General features: G+C 41.5%; 1 protein-coding gene across 4 annotated transcripts in view; it reads left to right on the forward strand.

Moving 5' to 3' along the window:
- The first annotated feature begins 2,235 nt into the window (after positions 1–2,235).
- Positions 2,236–26,011, forward strand: part of sash1a (SAM and SH3 domain containing 1a) — a 166,337-nt gene continuing 142,561 nt past the window's right edge. For 3 of the 4 annotated variants that reach the window (XM_078274113.1, XM_078274114.1, XM_078274115.1), the window contains exon 1: positions 2,238–3,687. In XM_078274113.1, the coding sequence (XP_078130239.1) occupies positions 3,184–3,687 (504 nt within the window). In that variant the 5' untranslated portion in view covers positions 2,238–3,183. Of the gene's footprint in view, positions 3,688–26,011 lie in introns of all 4 variants that reach the window. The other variant, XM_078274112.1, reaches the window with a different exon arrangement.

Here is a 26,011-nt window from a genome sequence, read left to right on the forward strand (position 1 = left end):
AATCTCCGCTGCCTATTTCAGATTGTATTAAGGTGCTATTGATGTGGCAGCAGTCCTCTGGCTGCTCGGGGCAATACTACTACACTTAATGGGAAGAGCAATCTGCTTGAAATGGGCATAGACTGCCTTTTTATTATGTCACTACAAAGTAATATTACAGTACTAACTGTGACGCAATAACCGCACGTATGATGGTGCACCTAAATCAATTTGTTCTATCATAAAATCCATATGTATAAAAGCTACATAATACATTATTTTAGTATTGAAAAAGTAGTTGATCTACAGAAAATGTATTAAGTATTATAAATGTATTAAGTATTGTTATATTATTATGTATTAAATGTATTAAGACAAAATACAAATTCTTGTTCTTCTGTAAATTAGTGCGAGCTAGACCTACTCTATCTGTAAAGTGTCCTGAAATCACTTCTGTTATGATTTCACACTATAAATAAAATTGAGAATTTCTCCCATCTGTCCTCTTTTTCCCCCCTGTGAATTACTGGATCATTTTACTAATTGTTGCAAGTAGTCATTTCATTGTTTAAGGGCTTACAAGCTTAAAGGGTTGGGTATCACTGCATTAAAGTACTACTATAATGTATTTCTTGTAGTTTGTTTTATCTTGTCTATTTTCATAAAAACTCAGTCATCAAAGTGCAGTAACGTGATTCAGATGATGGCCTTACAAACAAACAGTCCTGTGTATTTCCATACAGCCAGCGAGACACTTGTGTTAGGTTGCCACCCTTGCCTCTCTCGGCACCCGCTGCTCGCTCTCCATGGCCCGGGGCAGCAGAGTGGAAACACAGCAATGCTGGCACGATCAGTAGGCACTCTTGAGTCCACCCACCGTAGAGAGCACCAGTCTCCCTGTTCCATCTGTCACTCTACTCCCATAATACCCTGCTCCTGTAACTGATCTAATGACATGTCTGAACAATGGGGATGGCAGAGTTGTGTAAGTTTTACTCCTATATATGAGAGCTGGGGGGGGGGGGGCTGTAATAGGTTTGTGTTCAGAGTATGTGTTCAGAGTAAATGTTAAAGGTTGTCCCTCACCTTCACATTATTCCTGTTAGTCTACAAGCTTTCAACTTAATCTGAGACATTAGAGCTGAGATACTCTTAGTATTGTAAAACATTGTCTTTTTTATTAATTGTTTCCATATGGTGGTATTGTGTGCAATGTTATTCATGTCACACTGTATGTCAGCTCTACCAACAAACATGAAGATCTATGGTATAAACACATGCTTTTGGTTTATTTAAATCAATTAGCTCAATATTCATTATAAATTCTAATGTCAATATAAGTCCAAGCTCTAATGTGTCATATCACACTCCGCACACGTTTAACACATATTGCTCCTGTCAGTCAAACCACTTTGAGTGGTTACAGAGGATGAGGGACAATAGAGTATTTCTGAGTAATTCCGATGACCTCAGCAGACAGGTAAATCATGGGAAATGTCAACTTATTCAAGTCAGATTGGACTGGGAACATTTACACCAGGATTTACACTGGCACCCACCTCTTCCTCTGACATTCTGACATGCATTTTTGGCATGTTTCTGACACCCCCCTTGTCCAATATGGAGGCTGTTTGATATGCTTCCCCACTCCTCCTCGACTGGTGTGATTGTTCTCTGGCCCTGCTGCATGTCATAATGGGCCGAGTCAAATCACTTCCAGCACAGAGCCGAGATGGTGATTGTATCAAACTGACCCCTAACAAGCTGTCAACTCACATTTGATAAAGCATGAATCAGCACCGGTAGGCTTGGCATCCATTTGGACAGAGTGGACAGGTCTTATTCAAGCAGTTATTCCCCCCTCTCTCTCTCTCTCTCTCTCTCGCTCTCGCTCGCTCTCTCTTTTCCTAGACAGTTTTACTTGTCTCATACTAATAAGGATGGCATCTAGTGGTGCTGCAATTGGATACAGACGCCACTTGCTTTCCGGTGTTGTAAAGTCAAAAAGAAATTGCATCAAATCTCTGTTCATACAGATAATGGATAGATGGATGGATGAGTTAGTAGGCTACCTTAGTTTCCTCTGTTACATCAGTGCTGCGAAATCTTCAGTTCCCCAGTTACCACATAGAGGGAGCTCATGCGTGTTGAGAAACCAAACTGTTGAAATGCTGAATGAGGGAGGGAGGGAGGGAGAGAGAGGGGGGTAAGAGAGAGAGAGAGAGAGAGAGAGAGAAACGAAATCACATCGTAGGGGAAGAATAATGTGACACAAACCAGCAGCTAGGATATTCATTTCAACTGCGCGACAGGTTTAACGCGCGCTTTCGCTTCGGACTAACTTTGGCCAAGTCGGTGGGAACCGGGTGACCAGCTGTGTGCCCCGAATCGGCGTGACAAGTAGGGAGAGGGGGAAAAAAAGGACTCGCATCACTATTTTTAAATGGGTACAGTGAGATTTGGGGGGCGTGGACGGTAGAGGAGCAGCAGTGAGCATGTTGGCTCTTGGCTGCAGCTCCGGTGTAATGATGTGCCGGCTTGAAGAACTGGACTACGCGTAGATTGAGCGGTTGTACGCGGAACCGTGCGGTCGTCTACAGCCGATCTTATGTCATTTTTGAAGCCCGTTAAGCGTCATTTGGATTTATAGCTTCAACGCGCTGCCGTTCGGCGATACAGCGGACTATAAGGAAAGAGGATAAGCCGTGGAAAGGTTTTTTTTTTTTTTTTAAGACGCAGCAGCTGCCGTGCGTAACGGACGAAATCTTGTCGAGCAGATATTTGAATGACAATAGTTTGAGGCAACTGCTTTCTAGTTTGTGTAAGGAAGCCTAATTACTGGGACTCACTGCGCACGGTAAATCACTGATATTACATTTGGGATTCAGAAGCTGTTTCAAGAGAAACTGAAGTGATCTTCATTTACATATTGACAGGTGTTACTGTCAGGCTGAGCCTTTAATTCACTTACGGCTCTGTTGTATGTCTTAAAGCACCGCGGACTCACAAGGTTGGGGATGGTAACCAAAGCATGGATCCTCCAAATATTGTTTAATGCAGTCATCTTTACTTTACTAATACTCGGAGAAAGCACTACATTGTTATTAACGACCGTATAATGCGTTTGAAACACCGAATGTGAAAGTAACCATCACTTCAGTGTCTTCTTCTCTCCGAGTTGTAGCCGATCTGGCAACATCCAAAATGACAAGCAACGGACCTGTCATCGTTTACGAGTGGCTGAAGACCCTCCAGCTTGCTCAGTACGTCGAGGCTTTTGTGGATAATGGATATGACGATCTGGAGGTTTGCAAACAAATAGGGGACCCCGACCTGGATGCCATCGGCGTCTACATCCCTCACCACAGGCAGAGGATCCACGATGCCGTGAGGAGGCTAAAAGATGAAGCCGACGAGACGGCCAGTGGACTCTACTTCACCCTGGAGCCGATGCCACCCGCAGCCGAGATTTATACCAGTCACATGGTGGACCACTATGAGTCCAAACTGCGGGCATCTAAGTCCTGGACCGAGGCCAACAGTGACCGGGCTGGGCGCATCGGTGGGTACATGGGCGCGCAGAGGAACCTGACGCTGGGCAACAGGAGGGAGCTGGTGATTTACCCCAAGCTGAAGCTGAAGATCATGATCAGGGATAAGCTCATCAGAGATGGCATCAACCTCGCGAAGCCGCCCTACTCTAATAAGGTAAGATGAACCTAGATAAACAGTCTCGTGGCACAAAAGGGACCACCACCTGTCAAACGTTATAACAAACAATGTATAAAAGCTACATGTTTAATACTCATACACTGCAACATTGTCCCACCTAACAAGTACTTTAGTTTGTCTATCTCTTTTGAAAATATGCATACAGCCTCTCTAAACGTTCCTGTTATTTTAAATTAGATAAGATTAGACACCTGATTTGAAAAAAAATGTTTAAAGGGGTTGTTTTTCAAAACAATAGCCACACCATTTTTTTATGTTTGAGAAAATTTGGTTTTGTAGACTTAATACAGATTGAATGTTTTGCAGAGGTGGCTGTCTTTGCAATGAGCCAGATGTGTTCATATAGCACAAAAGGGGCTGTCACCTTCTCAGCATCATCCATCAGCCCTCTGTCAGGTAGAGCTCATCTTGTGTAAAGGCATATTTCACTCGTGTTAATCATCAAAATAAAGTAAAAGAAACTGAGCCATAGCTAAACCACACCATAACATTTTCAGCCCTGCTGCACTTTGCAGAAGTGTGAGTGGTTGCTGTCACGGTGAATGATGGGAATGAAGTTGCTGCAGATCAATAAGCAGAGAGCTTGACGTGGAGATCTTGAGGAGCTTTCACCCTGTATGTGATTTCCTGTGGGGGGGGTGGGGGAGATTTACAGTATGATTATTAATCTACTCTGACCTCACCTGTCCAGTGACTTGCCTCAGCATTAAGTGTGGGTGGATCAACCAGCCCCACAAGCATATAAGCCCTGGCTCTTTGCTGTGATGAATAGCCAATGGGTTATCAATGGCAGGGGCAGTAAATGAAGAGCACCCAGCTGGGGAGGCTGTCGCTGTCCAGGAGCCAGACTGAGAGGGCCTCTTGTTTTCACAGGACTGATAGTGACCTTTCATCAGAAGTGTCTGAATCATATGCCTTACCAGCTGAGAGGGCTCCACTGAATGACTGCTGTTTACATATAGGGAGGCCTTTAATTGGCGTGTCTGCAGGCCGTTGATGTTGTGGCCTCTGTAGTTTTTGCTGGGGACAAACCGCAACATGCAGCTTATTTACAACTGAATATGTGCCTTGATATTCTAAAATCCTGGTTATGTCCCTGTGTGTCAGTTGGATTGTCTGTGTGAACATGCAAATATTTATGTGCAGGTGTGTAACAGCTTTACAGTCTTGTTTGCCATTCCAACTGAAACCGATCCTGACCATATGCTGTTTATGTAGTGATATTCATTCGTGACTATATCGACCTTATGTATCTACATCATCATTTATGTATATTGTGTGACCTAAACCTTGATATTACTCTGCAGTACTCACTTGCTTCCAGATTAGCTTTTAAAAACTAATGCCAGCTTTTATTCCAATTTTTGCATGTTTTGTGTAAGCTTTTTTTCTGACTGTATATTTTCGCCACTTTGGCCTGCTGTGAATCCCACAAGAGATTTAGGATTTGTGAGGGATTATCTGTCAAACCAGGGCTGAAACAAAGTGTTGGTTCCAGAGGGTAACTATCTCTCCCTTTTTAGAAGGCTGTTTTTATTTAGAGGCAAAGCTTTGGCATGGAGGTTTGGAGGGGAATGAGCAGGTCAAGGTCTTTCTCTGTCGCTCTCTCTTTGTGTAGTGTGTGTGTGTGTGTAACCCTGTAGTTTTGAATTGGCTCCAGCCCAGTGCTTTTTCTCCCCACAAGGAGAGTGAGAGATGGAGCTGTGAGCAGCTGATGGCAGTTTGACTAACTGGGCTGTGATTGGTCTGTAGATGTCTCCTCTCTCTCTGCCTTTGAGACGAGATGTCACCCCCAGCGGAGTCTGAGACCAGAGAGCCAGACTCAGGGCAATTACAGGACACACAATGTCAGTCTCAAGGGATATTCATTGTATAGTATAACCAAAATCTCCATCCACATTTAAACTGTCCTCTGTGCTCTCAATACGCAGGGGTTTACGTGGACTCTGGTCTGACAGCCCTCTGTTCATCTTTGTGCCACTGGCTTTGTCTACAGTGTTTGTCATTATGCAACAAAAAAAAACCATCGGCAATATAAGCACTATGATTCAGAAATCATCTCCAGCGTGCGCTAGATTATGATCAAACAATTCACTGAAAGGGCTCTGCTGGGTGTAATAAATACCCATGGTCCTTATCAAGGCCATAGAGACCCCTTGTCTGTGAGAGAGTATTCTTTCTTATGATGTAAACAAACACTTGTGCTACGGGCTGCACATTTCTAGATCTCTCATCTGGGAACAATATAAGCAGAAAAGATGGTGCTGCCGGTTTGCTGTCGAATTGACTGCAGTTGTAGAGTTAACGTTATCTTCATTCTTTTGGTTAAAACTTTCTCATACATTTCTGACATACTGAGACTAAAAATGTTGAGAATAAGCTATCAACTCCGCTTCAACTTAGCTTTTTTCCTTTAAAGTATTTATCAAGTGTACAGTTAAGTTAGCAGTATGTCTGCTTTGTTTCGGAGAGGTACTGTGTTGTAAATGGTGCCAGGGAGCAGGTTGTGTTGTCTGCTCACTGGTCACACAATTGTAATCCCAAAACCATAAGTGATTATCTGATGGTGCGAAGACCTTGTTTCATATTTGTGCAGCTTTATAGAGTCAAATCCTGCATCTTTTGCTGCTTTTCTTTAATTGTATTAGGCTTGGCACTGGCTGTCGTGGTCTATATGGTCCATCCTGGTAAGATTTGTGTTTATACATTTTATGTAATCTATCATGAGCTTATGTTCAAATCTGTGTTCTCTTCTTTCCCCTGGCTGCAACACAATTTTGTCTTTGGGGACAATAGAGTTGACGGGTTTTGTAATTGTCAATTAGGTGCGGAGAACAAGCACAATGGTTTGGCTAATACCGCTTTTACTTTAAATAATTCTGCTTAGTGCCAAACTATTTGAAGATGTGTTTTCGTCCAGAGTCTGGTGCTGGAAACGGCAGACACAGTCCGTCACAATAGTGCCTCACTGTTAGTGCTGGGTTTCGGGAGGAAGTAGAAGCTAAACACTGGGAGATTCTCCATTGTTTGTATGGAATGCTGATGGAGCCGCATGTCCTTTCACTACTGGTCTGTTTTACATTCCCAATTTCCGTCCATTGAAACAGGCTGCGGCGGCAAGTGTCCAGCATTGTGCAGATGGGTGGGTGATAAAAACCTGGGTGTCATGCAGAGAGAGAAAGGGTTGTAAATAGATGGGCACACATTGTTTTGCTGGTTAAATGAGGCTTGGTGGGTGCTTGGGTTGGAGGGCCACTGTCTCCACCACAGTTGGTGTGGACAGTTAGATATTCAAGGCCTTTCTCAGGCTCCCACAGAACAGCTGATCAAATGTTGTGGGTGGGAATCATGAGGCCTCCAGCTTAACCGGCCTGAAGAATGTAAGAAATGCAGTAGACACCCAGAGGTGTTGTGTTTGTCACGGGAGAAGCAGAAGGAAAGGTAGCTTTTCACTGACTGTTTTATTGGCTTTCCATTGCAAAAAAAGAGGAAGTTCACCACCTTACATGCTAGACACTCACCTCACTTCCTGTTTAAGCCCTTTTATCTTGATAAGTATCCCAGCACTCTTGCAAAGCAGGAAATTAGGTTTTTGTTAAAGATAACCCTCTGTTGGCCCACTGTGGTTATTGAGGGCCCTCAGGCTGACTGGAAATCTGCAAGGCATGGTGTTACAAAAATAATAATTTGAGCAGTTTTACCTTTTTAAAATATGTGTAATTAAAAAATGTATACTTTCACAGTGCAGTGGAGCTCAGGTATAAGCAGAGGTGGAATTTGATTAAAAACAATGCACAGATTTCCATTCAAGCGGCAGTTTCATGTATTTATTCCATTCTGTTTTCCACTAACATAGGCATGGGATGTTTTTGTAAAATGAAAAATACTTATTATATAGCTAAACTCAGAGCTTTTTCATTACCTCAGTGGAACACTCCAGCCGAAGCTTTTCATGAGCTTTTCATTTAGTCTGTTTTTTGGCGAATATCCTCTTCATCTTTGTCCCATGCTATAGGTCTGGCATTCTGCCATAAGTAGGGAGAAAAGGCTTTCACAACAGCCTCAGACTTTTCCATGCGCTCTGCTGAAAGCTCTGTTTGCTTAGTCTTTATTAAGGGCTTCTTAAAGGCATAATCAACCAAGGACTCATAAAGGGGAAGTCATAAAGAAGTGGAGGGCCAGCCTCTATTGTCCTGAGAGGACAGAGAAAGTCAATTAGCAAAGTGAGCTGCTGTTTACACTATAGAAAAACGGGGTTATGTGGAGCACTAAAAAGGGATAGATCACATTCCCGTCGGATGGAAAAAGTCACATATACACTCACTTAGTGGCTCTTCTTGTAAACAACTCGCATTAAGGGCCTTTTTTAACCATCTTTATTAAGCATAAACTACAAGTACCAGTATTTAGAGAACAGCTGGGTGTGGTGAGGACTGATTGCAATCACAATGACCTTTGACCTCACTGCTTTTGACCCTTCAGAACACAAAGCATTGGTGTGATCTTAGCCAAGGCAATGAAACAGACCACACGCTCCTTTGCTTCTCAGTGGGTGCCACAGCTAAGCAATGTCAAATTTACAATAGAGTATTTTGCCTCAAGTGCATCTGATCACTTTCCCATCTGTAGAACATTTTGTGTGCAATAATTCATGAAACAATTTGCAAATTTTTGCTCCTGTTAATCCAAAAACAATAACTGGAAAAGGAGCCACATCACACATGTATTTTCTACAAGCGCTATCACAGCAAAGACCTATCCATTCGCTGGATGGTTTTCCTCTTTTGGTGATGTAGTGAGGGAGTTTCTGTCTTGACCACCCATCTCCTGGGATCCTGTGCAAATGTGGGAAAGCTGTACTTGCAGCTGGCCTTCTCATTTCAACAGGAAGGGGTGAGAGGGCTCACTCCTACTGTGCTGGTTCTCACATGATCAACTGGCTTTTAAGCCACTTTTTTATTCCCCGAACATGTGAACTTGGTTAGAAAGATGACATTTCACAGAGCTGAAATTCACAATTCAACAAAACTTCACAGAGCTTTCTCTCGATTCATTAACAGGAGCTGTTAAATGATCATCTCAACATTTAGACATTTAGTTCATGTTGAAAAATTTCATTTATGTTTGTGGCAGTATAAATGTCACTGTCTCTAGTCTTTGGTGATATATTGTTTTTAAATGACACATGGGAGCTACAGTATATGTGTATCACTTAAAGTTATGCAGTCATGGCAACGGCTTTAAATAAAGCAGGCCAGGCAGGCAGTACAGCCATTTGGTTTTCCACAGTGGTGCTGGGTGAACAGGTCCTGATGACACACATTCATGACAGATACATTATCAGAGCTATTCTGGTCCAAGGTTTCAGCAGCTTCCAGACAGCCTGTCTCTACTAGGCCACATAGTATCGGCATCAGGAATGGCTGCATTATCAATACTAACGTATATCCGCCTTATTTTTTTATTTACATGTTTTCTAATGTTAGTCATTGGACAAGTAGTAGGTATGCACTATATGTCAATTCAATATTTAGTTTGTGTTCTAAGCTATAAGGTGTAAAGGTCGCTTTTAGTTGGCCTCTTGGAAACCCCATTCAAAGGAATTATCCAAATACATTTTTATTTCCATACAAAATGATGTTTGACATGTTAAACTCATGTCTGAGTAATTTTTGTATCATGTCTTTAAACTCAGGGCTATATTTTATGATTCAATGCACAGAAGGCAGATTCCAGTCAGCAACAGCAAACGGAGAATCTATGTTCAGTGGCTGCTGTAAACATGTTTGTTTTTACACATTTCTTCATCAGCTCTCAGTCGCCACAGGCACCAGCTTGCTTTTATCCAAAACCGTGTGCAGTAACCTAAAGAAATCCTATCATAGTAACAGCAGCAGCCTCTGCTATAGTTACAGTACACAATACTGACCCTGCAGTCCTCTTTGAACAATAGAGATGGAGGAAAATGAAGATATCAAGTGCCCCAACAGGATGGAGAGTGACAAGAGAGCAGGCCTGAGCATCTGTCTGTGTCAGGATCCAGATTGCAAACGCACTTGCAAATCAACACATCCGCACATGTTTTCCCTCTCTCTACATCTCCGTCTAGCATATACTCATTACTACACTCGCAGTGTTTACTCTGGAGGGGATCATTTTCTCATAAAAAGTAACAGAATATTTTAAGTAGGCGACAAGACATTGTTGCATACTATACAGGTGCTCTATATGTGCTGTCAGTCATCGTAGGGATTGGTTTTACTGCTTTAGGTAGTCATGTGCGACCTACAGTCCAAGAAGGGTAATTACTGACTCCCACAAGCTGGGAGACAAATGGAAAGATATTTAAACATGTTTGTCCTGTAATCTCACAGACGATTTGTTCCTGGCTTTACGTGGCAGACATTAAGGGTGGGATTATTTCAAAGTGCTATATTGCATTGAGTTTAAATATTGCATAGGCTATTTAGTTAAGCAGCGCTCTCATACAGTGGTATTTCTGCAGACTCTAAGTCATTGTGCTGAAAGGGTCAGATCAGCAAGAATAATCTATGAAGGTCAAGTCATATTTCATAAACCACTTACTGAAGGTTAAATATTGCATCATCTGTAGGTTCAAGCCTTAAGGCTGCAACTAATGATCATTTTCAAAAGTGATTCATCTCTTAAATATTTATTTGATGAAGGTCAAGGCTTGGTCTTAATTTCTTGTTTTGTTCGACTAACAGTTCAAAAGCCCAAGTTATTAAATATCCACCCAGATAAAATGTAGAAATGCAGCATGTCCTCACAAGTGAGAAGCTGCAAATGTACACTTTAATTTCATAAAAGGCTTAAACTATTGAACTACTGAAATTGTTGGAAATTAATTCTCCATGAATAAACTAATCAAATAATGGATTAATCATCCAACCGTTGCAGCACTAGCTATCTGCTTGTGTGTGCATGAGAGGATATAAACTAGGCAGTTGCAACCTCCTGAGTATAACTCTGCTCTTCTAAAAACATGACAAAGCGCATTCTTGTCATTTTTCTCAAGCCGTGCTTCCAGATTCTGCCCCAACTGGATGAAATTATCGTCTTTCTTATGAAGATGCTGTTAAAAATGAACAGTGACAGCATTCCCTGCTTTGCCTGGGGATCAGACAAGCTCCATAAATCAGAACGATGAGGGCGGAGACGTACTCTGGTTTCCTTGATGTTACCTGCACCTTGGTGGATTTCTGAAAGCACTGAGCCAGTTTGGGAGGGTTAAAGCGCCACCACCTACAACGGCTTAATTGTCCTACATGTAGCTACAGTTTGGCTCATGTCAGCCCATATTATCTTGGACTGTGTTTTAGGGGTATAATGTAGGGGTGTAGAGAGATGAGTGAGGCATGATGGCAGTGAGTATGAGTGTTGGAGAGACAGACAGGGTGAGTGTGTATAATTACCTTGTCTGAAGCTGCTGCCAACTTGGTGTATGGAACGCAGCACAACCAACTCTCAAACCCCCCCCGCTTATACCTAATTGGTCCTTTTTCAAGGCATGAGGGCAGGACTGTGCTGAAAGCTTTGATCATGTAGACCACACCGGTGTCGATATGTCCCTACCTGAGTGCTTTTGTAGTGGCTGTGCTCGGCAGGGGATTAAGCAATACTAAACCCACTGAGTGTCTGTCTGTCTCTTGCTCTGGCCTCCCTGCGGCTCTACATACCTGAATCTGAACCCTAATTACCTGGCAGTTACTACATTCCTCAAACACGCCTACGCAAACACATTCGCACACGTACTGTGTATTGCACATGGCCTTTTACAAAGGCTGCGGCGGCGTTTCGCAGGTATGCTTTTGTCTTGTGTGGTTTGCCGCGTTTAATATTATAAGCATTTACAAAACATTTATGGGTTCCAGCGCATTCCAACACAAATGTTAATCTGTGTGGGAAGCTGAGTGTTGTGTGTGCATATATCTCCTTACAAGTGAACACAACGGGACACACGTCCCCTGAATAGGGATGTAACTGTGTGAAAATTTAACCTCACGGTTATAGTGACCAAAATTATCACGGTTTTCGGTATTATCGCGGTATTTTTAAAAGTGTTCAATATGTTCAGAAAGCACTGATAGGCCTACACGAGCTGAAATAGTTTCAAAAAGTGTAACAGTGTTTATAGGCTTGTATAAACTATCTAAAACTGTAGAATTACATTCATTTCTCTGTAACAATTAACATAAATGTAACCTATTGCTCATTAACAAAACCCTGAGAATAAGCCACATATATTACAGCACACATATCCATAACAGAGCAAACTGTGTAATACACCTTTAATAGCTAATCACGTGGCTCCACAGTCTGTTAACTGGCGATTGCACGTTGCTAGCAGATTGCCCTAACACAACCTGAATATCAACACGTGGCTGCACAAGTAATATTAAACAATCTGCACATCTATCAACTATGCAATAAGAAACACAGCAACAGCAATAATATCAAGGCGATCTCTCTCTCTCTCCAAATGGCACGTCGTAACGCGGGCTAATTCCACATCGTAGCAGAACATTTATTGAAGACAACGAGGCAGTAAAACCCATGACAGTTTAGCAAGCTACAGAATAGTTTTAACTTACATTCTGGGCTACCCACATCACTTCAACAAGTCCCAAAACGGGAAAGGCATAGGAAAAATGTCCGTTAACATGCTGCTACATTCTGTCCCCCTTCTCCTGTCTGAGCGCAGTGCGCCTGTGCGGCAACTTCAGGAGCCTCGGATGAAGCTGGGAAGGATTAAACGCAGGGTTTCCACACCGTGGTAATCCACCGCCAATAATAAGGATATTTTAAATGTAGAGGGTAATTGTTACCGTCACCATTTTTACCGTGGTTTACACCGGCAATCGTTACATCCCTACCCCTGAACTAATACTAATTGAGAAAAGTGGTAGGAGTATGTGCTGGTGACAGGTGCTTAGCTGAAAAAGTACACTAACAGCAACATACATGGATCATGTATGTTTGACAGCACAAATGGTCATTTGTAGTTTTGTAAGTCACTGATTTAGATTTTTCTGGCAGCAGGACAGTACAGTACAACTAAACATGAAATGAATATAAACTACAGAATTAGGCACAGGTCACATAATGTTTTTATCTTCCTCACCCTTTACTAAATTTTCTCTGAGAGGACGTTAAGCTGAACCGAGCAGCTCTGTCCGAATGTGCTGCAGGCAGCTAGTCAAACTCTTCATTAGTGGATTAATCTAGACACGCTCATTATGGAAGGCTGGAGTCCATCACACTAATTGCTGCTTTTTGACCCTTGTACATGTTGTACAGAGTTACTTGTTCTTTTCATGAAACGTTAATCGCTTGCCACATTGCTTCATGAAGGGATGACTAGGGACTGCTCCACTGAGCACTGAGACTACTGAGGCCCTAGGTCCCCAAAACCATCTTTGGTCTGAATCTGAATCCCACATCATTAAAGCTTGAGTAGGGGTTGGAGTCCTGTGGCTACTGCAAAGAAAAGTCTGGTCAAATTTTGTTTTTGTTTGGGTTAACCTTGCACATTATTCAGTTCACCCATTCTAATCGTACCTAAAATACACAGTGAGTGAACTCTAGAGACAATGGATTATACTGTATCAACTGAAGAATTGTCTAAATTCTGGTGTGTATCCACCTCACAAATGCACGTGCGCCCTACAAACACTGCACTTTTCCACTCCTGCAGTCCCTCTATGCATATTATTTATGGACACTTTTGCTAGCCATCTATGGTCACCCTTTGTTAATGTCTGAGATGTGCGCTCATTGTTCTGCTTCATCTGCTGTTGGTGAACCACAAAACCACAATTTTCATGTCAGCAGATCTTTAAACCAATGCTCTGCCAAACTAACCCCTGTTTACTTTAATAGCCCTTGAGATTTCTTTCTAAAGGAAAGTCTCTTAGACAAATCTGGAAATGCGTAGTGTCTTCTCTGGTACCACACATTTTTTTACATGATGGGATTGGCCTCAGGGGCCGGGCGCCATCGTCAAAGGATCGTAGATCATGCTAACCTCAGTTTAGTGTTAGGGTTTGTGTTACACAGTCAACTAGAGTCTTGGCTTGAGTTGAACGTGTGAACAAAGTCATCAGAAAACTTGCCTTAATTGAATTTGGTCTCGATGGTAAACGCAGCCATCGGAAAGCTTGTCTTCATTGCAGCTGGCCTGGTGTGACTTTTACTGAAAGGCACTAGTTTATGTAACCAGCCAAGTGACAAATTTCTAATACTCAACTTTTTTCAAAGAGGATTAGGCTAAATAAATGTATTTGGGGGATATTACAACCATAGAAGCTTATTATGAGCATTTGAATATTCTAGTTTATATCGTGGAATAACAAGGAGAGCTGAAACACAGGAGGTTTCTTAGAAACGAAAAGAAAACAAAAGAAAAAAAGAAAAGAACAGCTTTGCATTCTCTGGCTCAACACTTGTCCTTTTGAATAATTATTGTTGCCCCTTTAGGCCAGAGTTCCCCTGCATAGCAACAGCAGACTTATAATCTGCCCCTAATGTGCAGCGGTCACGCCCTTTGGTGGCAGAGGAAGTGCTGTAAATCTGCTAAATCACCTCTTCTCTGTGAGTCCACAGAGCACAGAGTTGATGTCACACACAAAAGCCAAACAATGAACTGGCTGACTGACAGCTCACCGTCCAAGCCTGAGCAGAGGGTTCATGCATCGGGAATTTTCTCTGCTCCGCCAAACATCCTCACCCAGTTTTGCCTCATTTTTACTTACTTACAGGCAGGGGAGACAAACTGAAATACAAATAGACAGACTGGCAGACCTGTCAAATAATGGAGGAGAGAGATAGAGACAGACAGTTGGTTGGACAGGCAGACAAACAGGCAGTTTTAGACGGACAGAAAAACTAGCAGACACAAAGAGAGGCCAGCAGAGACGGAGATGGATTGACAGACAGAGGAAAAAAAAATGTTTTTTAGAGTCATTAATAATCTTCTCTCATCTTAGACTTTTTAAAGTAAGCACTGCCACTATTACACCCTGTCATACCCATCATATACGTATAATAACCTGTTTTCATCTGCAAGGTTGTGTTTGCAGCCTTGAGTGTGAAGCAATTACTCTCATCACGTACTGTACGCTCCAAAGAAGTCAAAAGTTGAATAATTAATATAGAACCCATTAGATCTTGAGTCAGTTCATGAACCATGTAAGGATGGTGTATTGGTGTATAAGGATGTATTAATTTGTCTTTTGAAAGATACATCACCTGATTTAAAACCAATATTCCAGCATGATGTAGCATGATTTAGGATTATTTTCACTTCATTTTTGTCTTGTATCCTGCAGATTTTTATATCTCCATATGGCAGCAGGTGTTACCATTTAGGAAATGTTTGGGAACGCTTGGCATTGAGCGTCTCTCAGGACTGTATTGTGATATAAGCCCCCCCCCGCCCATATGAGAATACACTGTCAGTCGAGAACAATGGGCTGCAGGACTGTGCTTCGTCTCCCAGCAGCCCCTGCAGCTCTGATCCCCGTCCACTCCATTTATGGAACATTTGAATACTGGTAAACCCACCTACCCCCCACAGAGCAAGCAGTGCCCCCATTTCACCCAGACTTGGTCAAAGGCAAATTCCTAAAATTGCAGTAGATCCCCTAAATTGTGCACCAGCTGACAACTTCCATCCTTAGTATCCTCAAGTGGAGTATAGTTGAATCAGAGAACTAGATTACCTTGCTAATACTTCCCCCAAGATGACAAAAAGTCTTTACTAACTCCAGTGGCAGCCATACTAAGGCTTCTTTGGGAAGTAGACTACAATGCAGCAGTGGAAGTTGAGGGCAGCAATTATGTGTGGAGACGGTCTTCATTGTCATGCAGGAATCCCACAGCCAGGCTTATATCAATTGTTATGTAAAGTGGCCATTGATATTTTACATATTGCTTGGAATGGAGGTTCTGGTTTGGGCATTGTGTGGAAATGATACAGAGACGAGGAAAGGAAGACATGTCTGTAAATATGTTTTTACCGTGATTCTCTTGTCTCTTTTTTTTTTTTTTTTTTTCCTCCTTTGAGAACAATATGCCTGAACACACACATACACAAACCATCACTTCCTCTCTTTTTCCACCATCAGCTGCACGTTTCTGTAGAACAAAGGACACTAGTCCCTCATTTTTAGCAGATAAATGTAGGGCACACGCACCATCTTGTTTATAAATATGTTTGTCAAGAAATCAAAGCCCCTCACCGTTTGTGTGATCATTACCCAGCGAAATCACAACAGAGTGCACAAAAGCTCAAGTGTTGTTAACGTTGATTAGCGCAAGGCTTCTCCTGTAATCCTAATCAGGATATTGATGATGAACCCTCTTCACTTGGGGGAGAGGCTGAAGAGGCTTTTGTTATGAAATGGCATTATGTCCTCGGAGGCTGAGACTCGGATGTGACTGCTTATTCCGGTTACACAAGCGATGCTGTTTATACAATCTGAGGAAACGATTTAGAGAATTCCCCATACTGCCTCCCTCTCTGTAGTAGTAGTAGCTGTCGTCGTTTTTAAGTGGTAGCTTGCGAGATGTGTGCCTCAGTGCTTAGACTTAATTAAAGTTCCATCAGTTTTTTTTTCTTTGTCTCCTCTGTTTAGCCATGGGAGCTACTGCTGCTCATGCTAACTACCGTAGAGTCTGTAGCGCCAACAGATGGGGGGGATTCTAAAGGGTAGTAGAGTGTAATATAATAATAAGCTAATATAGTAACATTTGGGTAACACTTTACTTGAAGGTATCTACATAAGAGTGACATGACACTGTCATGAACACATGACACATGAACCCTAACTGTAACCCTAACCCTAACTTGTCATGACAAAAACCGAATGACACTTAATGACAGAAGCGTTATGTCATATACGTTTATGATTTGATGACGTTTATAATGTTTATGACACATTCATGACAGTGTCATGTCACTCTTATGTAGATACCTTCAAGTAAAGTGTAACCAACATTTGTAATATTAATACCACAGTACTATATGTGCTGTTGTAAAAAGAAGGGTCTGGTGTTCCTTCTGCCAAATCCCTAACCCAACATGATATGCTTGCTCTTGCTTCAACTAGTTGAGAAATAAATTGCTTTTAGACTGTTTAGAGCCCAGTCACAACACTATGGAGCCATGCGCAGTTTTGGATAACAAATAAGTTGTTTACAAAGTCAGACACTCTGACTGTCTATCAAACACAACTCAATGGTTTAGGCTCTATAATAATACAGTTTTCCTTTCAGGTAAACTGCACTACAGGAGTATAGGCACATTTACATGTCACCACAGCACCAGAGTTTAAGTAGCTGCACAGGCATTGCAAACTGCCTCCTTGGCCTATTATTACCACTGGTCCAAAACCAAGCTGAGATGGCACAGCACATACGCTACCACACAAGACACATTTGCTGCTAGAAGTCACTTAAAATCAATTTGGAGAAATGTCACAGAGGATCGATTCTCCAGCAAAATGTCAATTTCTTATGACCTCACAGTATCTGCTAATAATGGTGAATGTTTTCCCACGTCACCCTGAATTGAGCTTCTTGCCAGCGTGTTAGTCCATTTTAAAATCTTCTTAATTGCATACAAGGCTTTACATTACATTTGGAACAACTGTTTTAAAAGAAATAACGATTAAGGACTTAATAATTGTAACAAAATAACATTGCATAATGTACTGACTTCTGTTTTTTTCAAACATCCCCATTTCAGATTTTAGAAATGTCAAATGTATTACTTCCCATCAACCAGAAGATATTTCTTAGATAAAACCATGCACCCCTACTGTGCAGAACAATAACTTATAAAACTATAATATTTTACCAAGGCCTTCCCTCATGAATACTTGGCTGCTTGTGTTTCTCCTCTCAGAGGAAGCGGCACATTTTTGTTCTAGCTGCTTTGTAATGCTGTCTCATCACTACTGTGTAATGCCTGCTGTGAAACAGGCCTTTACTTGATCATCGCTGCGACAGCTGCGTGAGAATGCAGACATGCATCTCAGTACAAGTATGTATCCCAATAGGCCACAAGGGTCTCTAAATGAATCTTATGTAAGCTTCTCAATATCTACAAGGCTTAGATATTGTCAGAAAGAGTCTTGATGAGACAAATGTGGCATGTTGTGCTTTTTCTCTCACTTCCGGGAGTTTGCTGGTGTGTGCAGACTAAATTGGAAGATGATTACAAAATGAGATGACTAGGGCTGCAACTAATGATTATTTTCATAGTCAATTAATCTGTTGATTTTTTTTCTCGATTAATCGATTAGTTGTTTGGTCTCTAAAATGTCAGAAAATGGTGAAAAATGTGGATCAGTGTTTCCCAAAAGCCCAAGATGATGTCCTCAAATGTCTTGTTTTGTCCACAACTCAAAGATATTCAGTTTACTGTCACAAAGGAGACAAGAAACTAGAAAATATTAACATTTAAGAAGCTGGAATCAAAGAATTTTTAATTTTTTCTTTTACTCAAAAAAAAGTTACTCAAACCGACTAATCGATTATCAAAATGGTTGGCGATTAATTTAAGAGTTGACAACTAATCGATTAATCGATTAATCTTTGCAGCTCTAGAGATGACATACTTGACTCTGCCAGTCCCGTACAGTAAGTGGTGAAAAAGCCTTTTTACCAGAGGAAAAATATATTTATTTGCTTGCAGCATATTTATTAAATGGACCCTACTTGGTTGCAGGAGTTCACTTTCTTCTGTATCCCCTTCGGTGTTGAAATACTGAGACTAGACTATTCAGCATCTCAACCTCTCCTTGCTCCTGTAGTCCAGTGGCTGATTAAAAGCCATGCAGGCTCTTGCCAAGGATGCTTCCTATCGAGTCAGCACTCCGGCCCCCAGGAGATGGAAACAGCCCTGGGATGTAAAACACCAGCAGAAGAGTGTCGTAGCTTCTTTTTTTTCTCCATTGAGGCCTAGAGCTTAGGCTGTGCATGTGTATGTGTGCACGCTCAGAAGGCATCAACGCTGCATGTCTGCTACTTTAACACATTAACACCGCACCTAAACTTAGCCTAGAGTGTAAACAAGTACAGCATTTTGATGCTGTTAAGCCTCTTCATATTTTGGACGTCCCCAGTGACAACTTCTCTATTGGGTGTTCTCCCCTTGTTGAAAGGGAGAGTGAAGCCTGGGTATTTATGTCGACAGTCCCCACAACCCTGAGTGAAGGCCCCCATCGAACCCCATTCACAACCAGCTCATTATGGGATGTCAAGTCTGGCGTCCTTCCTCTTTTCCAAGCCATGGAAGTGTGTTTTTTGTCTGTAATAGGTTACCAAAGCAACATGTAGGAGCACCACTGAGAGGTTTTGGTGGTGCACTCTCCTGTGATCCTGTGGACAATAAGCCTAGTGACAGGCATCGCTGACATGCCTGCTGCACTAATCATAATGACGGAGATCAGGTCTTGCTGCTCGGTTAGGGCTTTCTGGGTGTCGTATATTGACGGGCAGTAGGCGACTTAAGCCAAGTGCTACAATTCCCCCAACTGCTTTATTTGCTTTCCATCTTGCATGTCACACCTCAGGATTTGAAAGCCGGGGTGCAAGCCAAAGCTAAAGAAGTAGGTCACTCTGTATTGAAAGAATGAATGATTGAGTGTGTGGAAGCGTAGAATGTTCAATAAGTCTCAAATGCATTTCTGCTAAATACCAAGCCCTTGGAGGAATGCATCATTATAGATGTCCTGTAGGAATATCCTGACTCAGCCAATCCTGGCATGCCCGCAGGCTCTCAGCTGCTAATTTGCTCCTAACTGCGTGTCAGGTATCTGCCTACTGAAGGTCAGAGGTCGAGTGGAATCGTTCATCTGGTCCCTCTACAGAGGCGGAAAAGGCTGCGGCAAAACGGGAAGTGTGGCTTGTGCTGGAGCAACGAGAGGTACTCAGGGGGCCTTGAGCATGCCAAGCCCACATTTCCACACAGTTATTATTAATATGCTGCTTATTAGGAGAGAGGGAATGTTTTTCCTTCTCTTGCTTTGCCTGTTCAGTGCAGTTGGGAGATCGCTGTGAAGGTGTGATTCAATATGTGTATGCGTTGGAGAGTTGGGCACTCGCGCCTTTGGAAGCACAAAGCACAAACTTCAAGTCACGCACGCACTGCAAAAACAGTTTTAGATTTTGAAAGCCTCAATCGACTAAATATTTTAGACACTTGTGGTTATTAAAATTGCATCAACATCAAACTTTAGTCCCCTATGAACACGTTTTGATGTTATTTTCCACTGCCATTTGTTTGTATTCAATGCTGTAATAGAAGCAACTTACTAATCTTGACTATTTCTTTTCTTTTGGATGCATCCTATGATGGGAATCACACTTTGACATGAAGGTAAGACACTTTATTTTTTATGTTTTCATGTACCTATATGATCAGCAGTCTTTATCTCCCACTCTGGCTTGAGTCAGGGCTGTTACACCAGCAAAACCAGCGCATCAGACTCACATGGCCTTAATATCGTGGGTGGATGCCAGCTTTAAGTCAGATATTATCCCCCTCCTCCTTTTTGTTATCTCCTCTGTAAATAAGAACACCAATCATAAACATATGAGTTTAGCTTGAGCTGCCAAATGCAATGTGGGTCACAATGAAAGACACCATGCACACACACTGCAGCAGAATTGAATACAATGATTGTTTAAAACTCGATCAAGTGGCTTCATAAGACTATCTAGCAGTGTTTAACACCCTGGATTTCTCTGTACTGTGAATGCCAATTTATGCAGACTAGTCTACTTTGCAGTGGAGCCATCATTTGTATTCATTACACAATTGTATGTTTTTTGTTTCTGTGTTAATTCATCTGTTTATTCACTTTGAAAGAGTTGCCTCTTCATTATAATTTTAGTACAGCAGCAGGGAAGGCGCAGAGAAAACTGGGCTTATTTGTTTATCTTTGTTTTCTGGCAAAGCAGCTTCATCGTGTATGTGTGTCTGTGTGTGTCTGTGCGTCTGTCTCTGCTCTCTCTCCCCTATGTCTCTCAGCAGAGGGAAACTTGCTGACAGAGGCTCTTTGTTAATATGGAGGGGGGAGAGAGATGAGACTAGGTCAAACAGGCAGATTAGTGCTCATTGAAATCCTATAGGAAAGGTCATTTACATAGTGCTGCTTAAATCCACTTGTGACCTCATTCATGAACCCATTCACAATCCTGACGCCCTCCACTCACGTCTGACACTGTTTTGTAAACATATGGTGGTGCATGTTTTTCATGTGCTTTGCTATGGGAGAGTGGCCCTGCAGTGTAATGGGCAGATCGTGTGTGTCTAGCGGCCATTTTTCCAGCTGACCTGAAGTAGTTCAGTTACAGAGTTTCACCCTGCTGTGATGTTTGTTTTTAGGCGCTTTGGCTGACCCCAGCATATTTTTTTGTATGAATGCTCAGTTCTTTTCAGACTGCTGAGACCAACAACAGGAGTTTGTCTGGTAACGTTATTCCCCTTAAATAAGGATTTGAATGTGGAAATGACTAATCCCACTGTGATGAGAAAGATGCCAAGTCTGTGAAAAAAAGGCTTCCTGCTTTTTTACAAATATCTAGTTTTTTTCCTTCACTCCTTATTAGCAAATCTGATAAGGTAGTAAACAAAAGTTGCTGGGTTTCTATAATACTGGGAACTGGCAAATTGTATAGAAACAATGTGATCAATGCCTTAACATGCATGTAGCAGTGCAGCCACAACCAGACTCCTCAGCTGTAGCAAATGAGAGAAAGACTAAGCTCCTCAGCTATAACAAACATAATAGTTTACGTTAGATGGGAAAAGGCAAAAAAGTCTTTGCTAACAAAACTTCACAAAGCAATCATGGGAAATTTCCAAAATTGGCAGAAATATAATACTCTTAAGACTGAACCGTGTCCCATCAGTAGCAAAAGAGGAAACTGAAATCCACGATTCAAGTGCCTCAGCTTTACCATGGCAACAATTGTCATTGAAGAGGTTGCAGATGTGTCTTTCACGTGATACTTTATCAGACGTCTTTGTGTGTTGCCAAATAGTGGCCTTCAGTGTGCTTTCATTGTCTAGACTGTTTGCATGTTGTGTTGATGTACAAGTGTTAGTTGTACATTATTTTGTATTTCCTCCTTAATGGATAAGTGGGATCCTTGATAGGCGGACACTGCACTTCGTCTGCACTTTTGTCAGGGCAAATAAAGCTCAGAGAAGATTGACTGGGAGAGAGAGAGTGAGAGAGAGAGATTGTCGCTGGGGGCAGATGAAAGGAGGAGAGAGAGAGATTTGTTTTCCATAGATTGTCTTTCCGAAGCATGCTGAAAAACGTAAAGAGACTAGAAATACAATAATGAGTTTAAATCTGTGGTTTGCCAGATTTGTATTATGGGGTAAGCTTTTATGAGCAGCAGTTTGCATTGCGTTGGTTCAGCACTATGTCCCTCTGGCTTTCTCACCTTCTGATACATAATGACAACCATAATCTGATTGAACGTGGAGGAATCTCTCCCCAACAGCTGCAGGTCACTGTAAACAAGAGGACCCTGCATGGCATGTCCCTATCACACTGTGACAGGTTTTCACTGTTTTTCGTTTCAGTCACAGTAAAATTTCCTAAAGAAACAATGCCTCAGTAGTGTCTGGTCTAATTTAGCTTGCTCGTGCCGTGATGAATTGGAAATGGTATTAATGCACGTGGAGGAGGTTATGTTCCCTGCTTGCAAAACAGCCAGGTGCGGTGTCACTTGTTGTCACGGCTACAATTCTTATTGTGTAGCATTGCACATCTCAGTATTGATTTACTCCTGCTTGCATTCAGGTTCATTAATGCAAATGCATTGATGCATGCATGGATCACCTGTGTCAGTGCTGGAGGAGGTGACAATAGAGGTGTCAAACACTCCCAGAGATTGAGAGAGGCCAGAGGGGATTGCACGCTTGTCTGATTTAACCTGTCTGTCTCTCACACACACACAAAACAGAAGAGAGTTGTCTTCAGTATGAGCTACTTTGCCAAGTAATGGTCAGCAAAGGAGAGGATGTTTCCATATATGTTGATCACAATTGATTTATTAAATGTTGAAATGAATTAAACTATTCTTTATATAGAGAGTTACAGTTCTGACAAAACATACATCACAGCACAGAAAGCATCAGTGATTGTATGCAGTCATGGCTACATCAAGAATTAAACATTTCTGATTATGTGAACTTCGCCCCAGCAAAAGACTTCAAGAAATTCCATTACTCATGCTGCCATTCATCATCACTCTTTAGTCATTTAGTCAATAAATGGAACCAGATCTCTCTTCTCAAAATGTAAATGTATGGTGAGAGATATGAATGAATTCTTTGGATTTCATTCATGCCATTAAGGTTTACTAAACCTGTCTGTCTGTTTCTACTTACCTGTGCACTTTGTGTATGTTTTCCTCTGGATGGTTATTAATGTAACACTGTACAGACTCATTTACAGTTGTAGCTTCATTTCCCCACTGTACGCCTGTCTCAATTAATCAAGGTTGCTGAAAGCAGCACTAACCCAGGGTCACCTGTTTTGCACCAACGCACGTTTAATGGTCTTGCTTTAATGATGCCGTAATAATTCTTTACAATGCACAGTGTCAAGCTAACGGCGTTCCTAACTTTGCAGACTAAGGACTTCACAAACCATTTCAGTTATTGGTGATCATCAAGGAAATGTAAGAATATCAGCTTGCTTTTAATTGTCAAAAAATATGTAAGTAGTATATCACTGTCAGTAATTGCATACTGTTCTTTTAAAGTATTGTTCCATCCTTACAAACTACATAACTATTGGATATTTTACATATATTGTTGAGTTCCTTTTTGTTGTTAAAGCAGCTCCTGCTTATCCTAAAAAGGAATACCAAAGGGGTTTTTAATCATTGGTAATTGAAAACCCTGCTGGGATTAAATGAACAGAGCTGTGTAAATGCCCTGCAGAACTCCAACTCTGTGTCTGCTTCCTGTCTGCTCCTCTTTTCTCTTCATGGTTGCAAAAAAAAAACAAAAAAACAACAAAAAAAAAACAGTTCACACGTTCCTAATCCTAAAATCATATGACAGCATCTCTACATTTATATCGCCAGTGAGTGACATCATTCAGATCAAGCTGCACCACCAGGGACCAATCTTACTGCACACATGTGTGTCAAAGCAACGATTTAAACTTTTGCGGGTTGGCAGAATAATGAATGTACATTCAATTTTATTTAAATTCAGTCTATTGCCTTTGGTGAATCACTTAATTTGCATAATATGCAAGAATAATGGGCACTTCTTTTTTGTAAAGCATATCATTTTAATTCTCCTTTTACCTTTGCTAAAACTATTTTTTTTAAAGTTTTAATAAAAAAATTATATTCACAGAAGGCTCAGCGGCATGTTAAACGGGAACATGATTATTCTTGAGTTGTTAGTAAAAGACATGGATCACGGCGGTTTGTTTGTTTTCCTTGAATAAGACCCTCACACTGTTGCAACTGTTGAATTCTAAGTAATGACAACAAAACTGTCGGTGCGTCCACATGTAACAAGCCTTCCATGACTGTACATACGCGCACCCCCCTCCATGCAGTTGCTAATAGCCAAAGAGGACACGGAGGATAAAAAAATCATAATGTACTCTTCAGAAGAGGTAATCATCTTCACTCGAGTTTCTGCGCGGGAAAGTCACTGGATGCCACAATCTTCTGAAGATAGCCATACTGTGAAATACAGAGAGAGTTGTGGAACTTAATTAGTCTTAATTAGCTTTGTAGCAACTCATTTGGCAATGGCTTGAATGTAACGGACGTTCATTAATATAAAAAAGTTGGACGTTTTTGAAAGACCAGCTCATATGTTTATTAACTCCCTCCACTGTTGCATTATTCTCATTTCAAGCCTAGAACTACTTAGTTAAAATAGTAGTACATGTTAAAATGCTCCTCCATATTCAATAATTGATCATTGGCTGTAATCACTCAGCTCAAGGACAGACTGTTGTTGTCTTTGTCGTCTGACTATTTAGACCTTGAGTAGCCTCTGTTGCACCCATTCACTCACCCACTCCAGCATCAATCTCCTGCCTCTGTATTGGACGGTTTATAGTGTGAGTCCCAGCTGATTGGACCACTTGAGTAAATACTTTGAAGATCTGTGTGATTTACTTACTGATCAGTAGAAGGCTGGGATTTCCTGTACTCCAGATCATCGTGGGCTAAGCAACCATCTGCCAGCATTGCCATGCTGTATTACCACAGAGGGAAGAGAGTTTGGATAATAGAGATGAGCCCAGTCAAGCAAATTAGCCCATAGCTTTCTTGGGGTTGGTCATTCACCGGCTGTGTGTTTGCACAGATGTGGTCTTAAACTTGGCAGGGTTGAATCACTGGGGCAGCAGAGGTGATGCTGCTTCATTGTGAAGCTCGTTAGTCAGATACAGTAAATGTCACTCGTTGTGAGGCGAGGTGCTAGGGGAGACTGATTCCAGAAAACATGATGATTCACTTATACTGGACTGCTGAGGATTCAGATCAGAGCTAATGTTACTGCTCTTGCCAGACGAGTTGGCAGATGTTAAAGAACCACAACTATTGTTCTCACCAAACCTGACTGAGTCTCACACAGAGGTTTTAATAGGGTAGTTATAGTAAATATGGTGTAATTATGGATAACAACCGTTTCAGTGTAGGGTCTTATGTGGAGAACTGGAACCTAAAATCCTTCAGTGCTCAGGAAGAATGTTATTATTTTAAGTCCCAGTGTTTTAGTTTTGTAGCGGTTTCTTAAGCAAATTTCAATAATTGAGCAAAATTGAATCTTTCAGAGAAGAACTGTAACTCAAGTATGAGAATATTTTGTGACTTTACCATCAAACCACCACACACAAATTTGCATAAGTCATGAAATTGATTCTCTCTGTCCTTGCTCAGCTGGGAGTCGCTGTTTAATCTTTGGGCATGATGTAAAGTTCAAAGAGACTCTTACATTTTATGTGAAAAAATTTGACTATGATGCCTTTTACTTACCACATCTCAAACTCCTTGGTTTCTTGTATTGAGGGCAAAAGAAGAATGTCCTGCTGATCAGAAAAGTTTCCTCTGGTCCATTCCATTCTGAACACATTCCTTGGCCCTTCCATAGTGATTATTAGAGGCGTGTGTGGTAAATACAGCATGCAGAGCATCTGGTGGAAGAGCTCTCTAATTTTAAGTAATTTCTGTTTAGGTAAGCAACAAGCCCTCAAGACAGGTGGTCTAT

This window comes from Sander vitreus, chromosome 18 (genome assembly GCF_031162955.1).
Source record: "Sander vitreus isolate 19-12246 chromosome 18, sanVit1, whole genome shotgun sequence".
Taxonomy (NCBI): Eukaryota; Metazoa; Chordata; class Actinopteri; order Perciformes; family Percidae; genus Sander; species Sander vitreus.